Here is a 12,152-nt window from a genome sequence, read left to right as displayed (position 1 = left end):
ATCAACCAGGAGGACACATTGCCGGAAAGAGATCTCAGTGGCAGAGAAAAGACAAACTCCTGAGGATCCCACCCATCATGTCAGAGCCACTGATGTTGGAATGGCATGCACCTTGTGATTTGTAAGGTGATTTGGCTGAGATGTCCTCACAGGTCCCTGGGAGGAAACCAGTCCAACATGGATGGGTATATCCTTGGATCTTCTCTTCTCCTCGGGCAGGACAGGGCTGAGAGCCTGGAAATCCATAGGGAAGGAATCCCAGGACACGAGAAGATGGAGAGACAGTGTGTGTGTTTCTACAGCCAGGATCTTCACGGCTGTTGTAGTTATCGGTAGCGACACTGTTCTGCTGGTGCTCACCCTCCCTCCCCTTCTGTCTGAAACAGGACCTCCAGTCATCCACTCTGGGATCAAAGACCTCAAGGTCTTGAAAACAACCCAGTCAGGATTTGAAGGATTCATCAAGGACCAGTTTACCACGCTCCCCGAGGTGAAGGACCGATGTTTTGCCACTCAAGTCTACTGCAAGTGGCGCTACCAGAGAAGGGACGTGGACTTTGAGGCTACGTGGTATGAGAAGCCAGCACTGGGAGCTAGGACTAGGCCAGGTTAATGGAGTCTTGGGTCAAAGAAGAAACTTAGCAGCTAGTCAACTCAGCTTCCTAGTTCTTCCGGAACCCCACCCCAGTGTGTGTGTGTGTGTGTGTGTGTGTGTGTAAGTGTGCATGCACTTGTATGCGTGTGCATGTGGAGACAACAACTTGAGGTGGCTTTCCCCAGGAGTTATTCACCTCGATGTTTGTGACCATCTCTTACAGGGCCTTGGACTTGCTTGTTAGGCTAGGCTTGCTGGCTAGCCCAGGATCTTCCTGTGTTCTCCTCAGGGCTGGGGTTAAGCATGCAGCATAATTTGCAGCTTTTAATGTGGGTGCTGGAGATGGAACTTAGATCCCTATGCGCACATGGCAAGCTATCTTCCCAGGCTCTCTTTTTCAGATTGCATCAGAGGCTCTCAGTCATTAGTGTGCCGTGGAATTACTCAAGACATTATTAGAATAAAGGTCACTGGGCTCACTCCTGGGCCCCTGGGAGAATTTGCATTGCTAACAACATCCCAAGTGACATTTCTGCTACTGTACTCCATCAATGAAGATGATATCTAGCCTTCCAGCAATACAGAAGCCCTGACCTAAGCTTTCAATCCCTTCCAGCTTTCCAGAGACTTTCTTGGTTTCAATACTGAAACTTGTATGTCCCAGGAAACCCCTTGGTTTTGGGGAAATGGTGACAGTTGGTCACTCACAGGCTAAGCTCCAAGTTCTCTAATATTCCTATAAGTGTTTTGTTAATGGGGTTAAGGAAAGAGCTCATTCAGTAAAGTATTTGTACGGCAAGCATGGGGATCTGCATCTGAGCATCAGAACTCACATATAAAAGGCTGGCATCAAGGTGTATAGTTGTAATCCAGCGGTGGGGAGATGGAGCCAGGCGCTTTTATGCAGTTCGCGGGACATCCAGCCTGACTGAATAAGTGGCAAATTCCAGGTAAACATCAAAGACCTGGTCTTAAAGGAAAAAAAAAATGGTGAGCGTCTGACAAAGGCACCTGCGGCTGACCTCTGTGCTCCATATGGATGCTTACACGTGTGCGTGCATCTTTATACATGGATATGCACACAGACACATACACACAAACACACAGAGACACACACAGACACAGGCATACAGACAGACACACAGACACACACAGGTACACAGACACACACAGGTACACAGAGACACAGCCTCACACACACAGGCACACAGACACACACACACAAACACACACAGAGACACACACAGTCTCACACCCACAGGCACACAGACACATACACATACAAACACAGACACACACACACAGGCACATAGACAGACATACATGCAGGCACACAGACACACACACAGGCAGACACACACAGGTACACAGAGACACAGCCTCACACACACACAAACACACACAGAGACACACACAGTCTCACACCCACAGGCACACAGACAGACACTCACACAGAGGCACATACACAGGCACACAGACACACATACACACACACACAAACACAGACACACACACACAGGCACATAGACAGACATGCAGGCACACAGACACACACATAGGCAGACACACACACAGGCACACAGACACACACACAGGACGACAGATATACACACACACAGACAGAGTAAATGACAAATGCTTTAACCGTGTAAAGGTGTGAGTTTTATGCTGTCTCCGACAAGGGATTGTAGGCTTCTGAACACTCAGATCTCATTTCTTTGCTGAACCGCTAATCCTTAGATACTTCTACCCCGAGATGAGCTGGAATCTGTTCCTTCTGCACAGAGCATCCTCCCACTGGAGTTTTTATCTGCTCTTTTTATTATGCGACAGGCTTTTAAGTGCTCGAAGAAGAGCCTCACCCTAGTCCTCTTTTCGCTCTAGTGCTCTCCCTGGGTAGCTGGAGCCTTCTGTATCAATGCTGAGAAGATACTCAGATTGAAGGTGCCAAGCAGGGGAGAGCTCCAGGCCTCCCACTAAAGACAAAGGACTCAGAGGAGATGGTTTAAGTTGTGAGCTCAGAGTCATCATCTCTAAATGGGGGACAATCACAGCACCCCTCAACTGCATTAGAGATTCGTGGATTTTAATCACATAGGTGTTTGGCTTACAGGATGACACTAAGACCCCCGAGGCAACAGTTCAAGGATATAGCCCTGCAAAGCAGGGAGAGGCTGAGAGTTTGGGTGTGTGTTCCTTGCACAGTCTGTCTGCATACATGGTAGATGATTGATGCTGAAATGTTATTTGACATTGGTATCACTCTGTGAGAACAGTTAGGTGCTGTGTGTGTGTGTGTGTGTGTGAGAGAGAGAGAGAGAGAGAGAGAGAGAGAGAGAGAGAGAAAGAGAGAGATCCCTATGCGCACATGGCAAGCTATCTTCCCAGGCTCTCTTTTTCAGATTGTATCAGAGAGAGAGAGAGAGAGAGAGAGAGAGAGAGAGAGAGAGAGAGAGCGCACAAGAGGAAGATGTGAAGTGAATTTTGCTTATTTTCATTTTGGCATTACAGGAAAATAATCCTTTCTAAAACCATCCATTCAATGGTTTTTGGGTACTTCTACTTTGGGTTTTCTACTTCTTAGCTTTATAGTGCATCCCTAACAGATTCAACCAACTCCTTCAGTCTTCTCCCATTCTGTGTTCTAGGGGCACTGTCCGGGACATCGTCTTGCAGAAATTTGCTGGGCCCTATGACAAAGGCGAATACTCACCTTCCGTGCAGAAGACACTCTATGACATACAAGTGCTGTCCCTGAACCAGGTTCCTGAGGTATGCTTTGTCACTCGCCCTTCTGAGGATGGAGAGAAACTGTGTCTCCTGTCAGCTCCGAGGAAGAGTGGAGTGTTAAAATAGGAAAGTGGAAGACACATGAGAAGTGACATCTGTTGTTGTTCAAAAGCTTGTTATAGCAAGTGAGAAGAGCAGAAAATGGAAAAATCTGTTCAGCCTAAAAACACAGGCCGCTACCACAGGGCTTCAGGTCTGCTGAAAATTCTTTGAGCTTCCTCAGCCTACCACAGATTTAAACTTCAAATTCAGGTCACTTCCATGCCTTGAGGGAGAGATAACTAGACAGAGGTTATACGTTTCAAGGTATGAGTGATAGATGTAGAGAGATTTACTCCATCCTTCCATTCTTCCTTCCTTCCACCCACCAACCCACCCATCCATCCATCCACCCACCCATCTATCCACCCACCCACCCACCCATTCATCCATCCACCCACCCACCCATCCATCCATCCATCCACCCACCCACCCATTCATCCATCCACCCACCCACCTATCCATCTATCCACCCACCCACCCATTCATCCATCCACCCACCCACCCATCTATCCACCCACCCACCCATCCATCTATCCACCCACCCACCCACCCATCTATCCACCCACCCATCTATCCACCCACCCACCCATCCATCCATCCACCCACCCATCTATCCACCCACCCACCCATCCATCCACCCACCCACCCATCCATCTATCCACCCACCCACCCATCCATCTATCCACCCACCCACCCATCCATCCATCCATCCATCCACCCACCCACCCATCCATCCATCCACCCACCCATCTATCCACCCACCCACCCATCCATCCATCCATCCACCCACCCATCTATCCACCCACCCACCCATCCATCTATCCACCCACCCACCCACCCATCTATCCACCCACCCACCCATCCATCTATCCACCCACCCACCCATCCATCTATACACCCACCCACCCATCCATCTATCCACCCACCCATCCATCTATCCACCCACCCACCCATCCATCTACCCACCCTCCCACCCATCCATCTCTCTATTATTGATATCTCTGGACATTGTGCCTCTAGCAGGACTCAAGGGATACAAGGATAAGCTAGACACTGTCCCTACACTCTAAGAATCCATCATTAATTGAACAAAGAAAACAAGGAAGTTTAAAAATATATTGGCAGTAGGCTATTATGGACATACGGGAGAAGAGAGTCTAACTCAGGTATAAGGGGCAGCACCAGACAGATTTTCTAGAAGGAGAGGGGTGTGCTCAGTCTTCAGAAACAAGCAAGAGTAATCTGGGTTTATACTCAAGGGTGCAGGAGCAGCAGCACAAAGAGCATGACATAGACATTTACTGTCGAGGGCCAGCCATCTGTGGCACGTTAGGAAGGAAGGATTTTCCTGTGTGCAGGCATACGGTGGCAATGAGTCAAGAGGGCATTTCTAGGCTTATTTATAGTCTATGCTTTATTTGGAGAGCCACCGAAGGTCACTGGGTTGTTACAGCAAAGTACAGCATGGCAGGATTTGCATTCTAGAGTCATCACTGGTAGCAGTACGATAGAAAGCATGACAGACCACAGGCCAGGAGTCCTGCTGAATGAAGTTATAGAAGTAAGGCCAAGGCCATGTGGAACGAAAGGAAAGAAGCCTCCCCTGGACCAGAGGGACTTCTCTACCTTGCCTAGCACTGCAGCAATCCTCCTTCACGCTTTCTGCTGCCTGCTCCGGGCAGAGCTGGAAAAGCTAAGGCAGCGAGCTCTTCAGGGGCTCACGGCTGCCCCAGGATTTTTTACCCAATAGCCTGGAGGTTTGGGCACATCTCTCCTAGAGACCCACTTTGTACTTGGAGGATTCTGCCACTGAGGTGCATATTCTTAGGGACCAGAGAGATGGATATGGCTTGTTTTACCAGGAGAATATCCATCCGTATGATCCAGGAGAGAAGATAGTTTGGCCCAAGGCCTGGGGCTGGCTTTTCCCGAGTCCTGGCACAGTACCACAAAGGGTCAGAATTTTAAATCACAACCTGACCTTATAGGCTTAGCAAAAGTATTTTTGTAAATTAGAAAAGCAGAGTTCACTAAACCTATGCCATGTATATGGGTTTGCAGTTTTACACTTATCCTAGGGCCTATCAATGGGAGCCTGAGCTTTTCCGAGTTTTTATACTGAGGGGAGAAGAATAGGCCTGCCACCTGTCTCATAGGAAGACTAATGGGGGATGGTGATGGGCAGCAGAGGAGCATGGGAGAGTACCTTAAAGATACAACCACGTTCACAGGAAGATGAGTGAGGAAGACGGAGGAAGGGAGGGACTCCAGTGCCAAGCATAACATATGCTCTGTGGATTCCAGATAGAGGAGATGGAAATCAGCCTTCCCAACATCCACTACGTTAACATCGACATGTCCAAAATGGGACTGATCAACAAGGAAGAGGTAAGAGGGCTTTCAAAACACCGGCAGCATATTTCTGCCTCATCGCCATTCAGTTTCCTCGTCAACTGGGGACAATATCACCGCCTAAAACCTGTAGCAGCTGCTGGCTGTGGGGAGTATTTATAGCCGGCACTGATTAGAACCCTCTTCAGCGCCGGGTCTTTCAGGGCCCGAGGCTGAGCACTCTAGAAGTGGATGAGTAATTACAGAGGAGAGCTGTAAGTTGCAGGGGGAACAAAGAGAAGGAACAGAGTGTGCCCAAGGAAACAGCTCTGAGATCTCCTTGGGAAGTGGCGTGGAAGGTCGCAGCTGCTTTATTCTTCCACTGCCAGGCGATGAGGAGAAGGCAAGATTGTATTTTCATTCTCTTTTATCGCGCCCACCTTTTGATTAAGTAGCCAATTCGGGAGCGCACAATACACTTGGGAGAGATGAAAGTGTGTTTGTGCTACAGACGGCAAGACTAAGAAATCCGTGTTTTTCAAAGGGAACCTTTGTTTCAGGAGATACACCGCTCTGGCTTCTTTTTAGCCATGACAATCAGATTGTACAGCGAGGCAGCCAGGAGCTTTAATTGGTGGCCTCCGTGGTCACTTCCTGGGAGATCAGAACTGACCCTGCACCATGGACATTTTCAGTGATTGGCACTTTGAGTCAACTGCAGCATCATTTTGGGGAACTGTGTTTACTGTATATGCGGGGGTAGCGAAGAGACCGTCCCTGCTAATGCACCCCACATGCGTGGACGCACAAGGTTAACAGAAGAGGAGCTCTTACACTCTGGGACTTCTGACCCAGGAGACTTTCAACCCCTCTGACCAGACACCTGATTTCTCTTTGGCAAACAGTGCTGGTGGGTTCCGCTGACTCTGCACCATCAGCCGTGGCGGATGCTTGCCTGGGTGCTGGAAAACAAGCATGAGGCTTATGTACCTTATAAGAAATGGTAGAGGGCCCTGGATGACAGGAGAGGGAAAGTCTGGCCCTAAGTTCATTGAACTGAAAGGACAGACAGCTCTATTTACCTTAAGGAAGGGAAAGATGGCAATGAGCCTCATTTGTGAACGAGGACAGAACACTTTTTGGTGTGATTACTCGCTAAAAGGCAGGGATAGAAAACAGTCTGGACCATGTCTGCCAGAGGCAAACAATGAGTTCCAAACAGAAAAGGATCTGATGAATGGCTCCCAGTGAAGTCGAGAGGGTTTCTGAGGGGTCCCCTGAGCCTTAGGACTGTATGCATGTCCTCCAGAGCTGGACGTGGATGAGTCTTTGTGGAGGGGCTCGAAGTTGCAGTGAGGAATATAAAAAGAAGCTGCAGAAGATGACCCTTCCTAGATCCCAGCAGGGCTGGGAAATAGGAAGCCCTGAGTTCTCTGCAGTAATAATAATGATAATGATAATGATAATAATAATAATAATAAACAACCTGTGCCTGAGCAGTGTGCTCACACTGAGGGCGCTGGCTCAGTCACCCAGCTGTCTGGATCCGTTTAGCATTACACTGCCAGCCCTGTGGCCCTCAGGTGATGTGCAGGGAATGGCTGCTGCTTTAGAGCTAAGACCAATGATATCCAAAGTGAGTTGTCTAAAAAGGTCAAATTTGTTCATTGCCTTTTAAAAGGCAGGACTGTATAGTGCATTTAGAACTATATCATAATGGCTAACACACAAACAACATGCTTCTTGGGGGCAGGTGAAGTGGCTTGGTTAGTAAACCACTTGCTGAGTAAGCATGGGGACCTGAGCTCTGTTCCCCAGCACCCATGTAAACAGCCACGTGCTGTAACATGTGTAAACTGTAACATGTGTCGACTGTGACATGTGTCAGCTGGGACATGTGTCAGCTGTAACATGTGTCAGCTGGAACATGTGTCAGCTGTGACATGTGTCAGCTGTGACATGTGTCAGCTGTGACATGTGTCAGCGGTAACAGGTGTCAGCTGTAACACGTGTCAACGGCGACATGTATCAGCTATAACATGTGTCAACTGTAACATGTGTCAGCTGTAACACATGTCACCTCTAACATGCGTCAGCTGTGACATGCATCAATAATTACAGCACTGAGGAAGTGGGGGCTGTAGGACCCCTGGAGCTCACTGGTCAGCCAGCCTTGCTAAATTGATGAGCTCTAAGTTCACTGAGAGACGCTGTCTCAAAAAACAAGGTGGAGGTCTGGAAGATGGCTTGGCAGGAAAAGCACTGGATACACAGGCCCTGGTGACCTGAGTTAGAACCCTGGGACCCATATAAAGGTACAAGAGAGATGCAATTACACAAAATGTCACTCTGACCCCCACAAGAATAGTGTGACACACACAACCCCCTTCCCAGTTCTTACACACATGTGCAAGCACACGCGCGCGCACACACACACGAACAAATACATGAATATCATACACACATACACATTGATACATATACATGATAGCTCAAAACAGCATAGAACACTCTCAAAATTCCTATATTTTCCGAAACATCAACTTATTGACTATTGAAGGAAAACCTGGCACTGCTGGACTTGAGGTAATTTTACTGCCCAGTACTCAGTTTCGTCCATGACAACCCATAACATCCTTGCTTTAATCCTGGATCTTAGAAAGGGGAACGCTGTCCTCAAATCCCTGAAGTTTCTCTGTGGTTTTTTTTTTTACAGGTTTTGCTGCCACTCGACAATCCCTACGGCAAAATTACTGGGACAGTCAAGAGGAAGCTGTCATCCAGGCTGTGACATTATGGATCCAGTCGGTTGTGATGCTAGAGATCACTGTGTGCTGACCTACAAGAAAATTCAACTAAGGACTGATTGCTTTCTTCTGTGTGAAACAATTCTTTCTTTGTTCCTAGTTAAGCAAGGCATTTTGTGGATCTCTGTATTCCAGGTACAGCATGCTCCATGGCTGTGGCAAGTTTCCTGAAAACTCTCTGGGCAGTGTTGGAAGAATCACAGTGTTAATTATCCTTTCTGCTCTTTGTTCTGTCTGCCTTGGAGTCGGTCTTTAGGATCAGATCACTAATAAAGTAATCGTGAAACAGTGGTGGCGCCACCTGGATTGACTCGAGGAGCGAACGCTGTTGTCTGGGTAGTGCAGAGAACATAACAAGTCACGTGAGAGGACACCGTGGTGACTTCAACAGACTGAACGTTTGTGGTCTTAGGAACTCTGGCAGGCAGACAGGATGAAGCTCCTACCCTAGCTGAGGAGGTTCTGGCTTTCAGTTGCTGCTGGAAGAGGGACATTAAACTTTGTTTAAGGGTGTGGCACCTACTATGTCAATAGGACAGTTTCCGTGCCTAGAAGTAGTCAGATAAACCCAAACTGGCCCCAATGAGAGAAAGGGAGAGAGAAAGAGAAAGAGAGAGAGAGAGAGAGAGAGAGAAAGAGAGAGAGAGAGAGAGAAAGAGAGAGAGAGAACATAAAGTTGGGCAAGTGAGGAAGACCTGGGATTCCGAGATGAATTTGGATGGGAGATGAATATGATCAAAATATATTGTATAAAATTTTCAAATAATTAATAAAAACATTATTGAAAATAAAAAATTATGCTTTTAAGTTCCTCTACCATTTAGCATGAATAAACACAAGAACATTTCTGCAGTCTTTGAAAAAAACCTCTGGTATATATTATTGATGATTTACTTCTGGCCTAATAATGTTTTTATAACAATGCTGTATTGCTTTTATGATTTTTACAACCCTAGGAGAACACTTAGCACATACTGGAACATTAAAATAAGTATATATTGTTTTTCTGTGAATAATGCGTCTCCCTCTGATGTGAAGAGCCACTTTTTATAAGCCAGTCAACAGACAGATGGATGGATATGCACATGGGAAGACGGCTAGAACACACTTCTCTGAGAACACCAGCGATTTCTGGGTAGCAGGATTCGGGGATGAGATTGGCTTTGGGTGGTGTGCTTTTCTGATTCTTCCCACTGTGTACGTACCTATTGCTCTCATGCACAGAGGAATATAAACGTAAGTGATGGCTTAGGAATGGGTACAGACTTGACGGGTTAGCTTTCCATCAGTCGGCTTACTCTACCATTGCATGTATTCCACAAAGCTTAAAAATGACAACTTTGGAAACCCAGAGGTAAAACCCGCGTCATGAACAATCTACACCACTCCCTTGCAGTGGTGCTTTCTTGTCAGGGCCACCAGCCTGCACATAATGACAGAGACTTATTAATTATGAAAGCTTGGCCTTTAGCTTACGCTTTCCACTAGCTCTTATAACTTAATTAACCCATGATTTTTAATCTACATTCTGCCATGTGGCTTGTTACCTCGTCTCTGTCTTACACATCCTGCTCTCCCTGTGTCTGACTGGTGAATCCCGAGTGCCTAGATGCCTCCTCCTCTTCCTCTGTATTCCCAGAAATCCCCCTTCTCTGCTGCCTAAATATCGGCCATTCGGCTCTTTATTAAACAAGTCGGAAGACTCCTTAGGCTGAGACACGTCTTTAGAGTGCACACAAATATTTCCCAACGCTTTCCTCTCTTTTTAAATGCCCCTTTAGTTTTTAAATTTTTTTTAGTTTTATTTTATGTGCATAAAGGCTTTGCCCAAATGCCTATCTGTGCACCATGTGTATACTTGGTGCCCACAGAGGCCAGAAAAGGGCACTGGATCCATGGGACTGGAGTTACAGTTGTAAGCTGCCATGTGGGTCCTGGGAATTGAGCCTGGGTCCTCTGGAAGAACAGCCTGGGCTCTTCCCCACTGAGCCATCTCTCCAGCAATTTCTTTAAACTCTACACGGCTTTTAGAAATGTTTCTGTGTAACTCTCAGTATTATTGATAAATTGCTTCATCTACCTTTGTCCCTCTTGTGCCTTGGGTGCTGCTGGTGTTAGATTTTGATCACTGTAAAGAAACGCTTGAGGCAATTAACTTTAAAGGACAAAGATTTATTCCAGCTGAAGGTTTAAGAGAGCCCAGGGGGCCACTTTCCTTTGGGCCTCTTGGGATGGTGCATCCTAACAAGGGGGAGCACACAGAGGAATTTATGCCACAGCCCAGAAGCAAAGAGAAAGAGGAAAAAATGTGCCTCTGTAATCTGTTTGGAGGGTATGGCCTAGTAACCTAGGACTGTCCCACAGGGTTCCCGCTCTGCAAGGCTCCACTGCCTTCCAATACACCATCCTGGGACCAAACTCCTTTGGAGACACTTATCCAAACCACAGCCAGGGTGGCTACTGGTTAAGATAACTCAGTAAAATCCTGGTTCTGCCTTGTCCTAGACCAGTGGTTCTCAACCTGTGGGTCACGACTCCTTTGAAATTGAATGACATTTTCACAGGGGTCCCCTAAGACCACTGGGATGCACAGATAGTCATATTACAATTCATAACAGTAGCAAAATTACAGCTATGAAGTGGCTACAAAAATAATTTTATGTTTGGGGGGGTCACCACAGCATGAGGAACTGTATTAAGGGTCACAGCATTAGGAAGGTTAACAACCGCTGAGACAATTCTCACCTGTGAAATAGGGTTGACAATAGAGCCTACTCCATAAGTCTTTCGAGGATTAGATGAATTAAGGTTTATAAAGATGATGGTAATATTTGTGTCTGACATATAGAAATCCCAATTTAAGTATTAACTGAATGTAATCAATGTCAGCCTTCTTTCTACTGTTGTGAGACCCAAGTGTGAAGTCTTCAGCAGTCTGGGCAGGTCAGGTGAGAGGTGAAAGGTCTCCGGAGTAGTAACTTATAAGACGCTGGGAGCTGGTGACCAGCTGTTCTGTACCTCCTCCGAAAGAGCACAGATCAAACAGCTGGACAGGGAGAGTCCCATGCCACACTGAACGCTCATGGGACCTTCATAACCAAACAAGCAGGGATTTCAGAAGCAGAAGCCCATGTCAGGGCAGAAGGCCCCCGAGAAAGAAGTCTTTGCCTGTTTCAAACATACATGCAATTCCCTTCCCTTGGATGCCACACGGCCACAGCAATGGAGGATATTACAAACCAGCTTGTTGTATTGCCTAGTCCTTTCAGTTGTAATCAAGTGGGCAGACCTGAACTGTAAGCATCAGTAAAGTCAACTGTATTGTACTCTTGATCGGGTTGCTCTGGAAGGCTACAGATAGGCTCCTCTGAGCAAAGCTACCCACAGACCCCCATTCTCTCTCCATATCCTTCACTGGCCCCATCTCGAGGGCTTCCGCGCAGGACTAGCGAAGATGACAGTGGTGTTTGGGAAGGTGGTCAGTGCAGCAGCCAACACTCGAGGCTTGTGGTTCCTGCTGAGGCTTGATCTCTAAATCCCATCCGTGGCGAAAGACTTGGAAAAGTAACTCCATTCCCTTCCTTCTC

At 47.1% G+C, this 12,152-nt stretch overlaps 1 protein-coding gene across 2 annotated transcripts in view; it reads left to right on the top strand.

Annotated features, from left to right (window-relative positions):
• LOC121448318 (uricase) overlaps nucleotides 1–9,360 on the top strand; it is a 33,585-nt gene extending 24,225 nt beyond the window's left edge. For both annotated transcript variants that reach the window (XM_041652232.1, XM_041652241.1), the window contains 4 exons: nucleotides 387–570; nucleotides 3,244–3,367; nucleotides 5,732–5,815; nucleotides 8,475–9,360. In XM_041652232.1, the coding sequence (XP_041508166.1) occupies nucleotides 387–570; nucleotides 3,244–3,367; nucleotides 5,732–5,815; nucleotides 8,475–8,549 (467 nt within the window). In that variant the 3' untranslated portion in view covers nucleotides 8,550–9,360. The remainder of the gene's footprint in view (nucleotides 1–386; nucleotides 571–3,243; nucleotides 3,368–5,731; nucleotides 5,816–8,474) is intronic.
• The last annotated feature ends 2,792 nt before the right edge of the window (nucleotides 9,361–12,152 follow it).

The sequence above is a fragment of the Microtus oregoni genome, unplaced genomic scaffold (assembly GCF_018167655.1).
Source record: "Microtus oregoni isolate MIOR12 unplaced genomic scaffold, Mior012 000000F_ref0000247, whole genome shotgun sequence".
Classification (NCBI taxonomy): Eukaryota; Metazoa; Chordata; class Mammalia; order Rodentia; family Cricetidae; genus Microtus; species Microtus oregoni.
The sequence above is the reverse complement of the archived record's forward strand: the minus strand, read 5'-3'. Positions and strand labels throughout refer to the sequence as shown.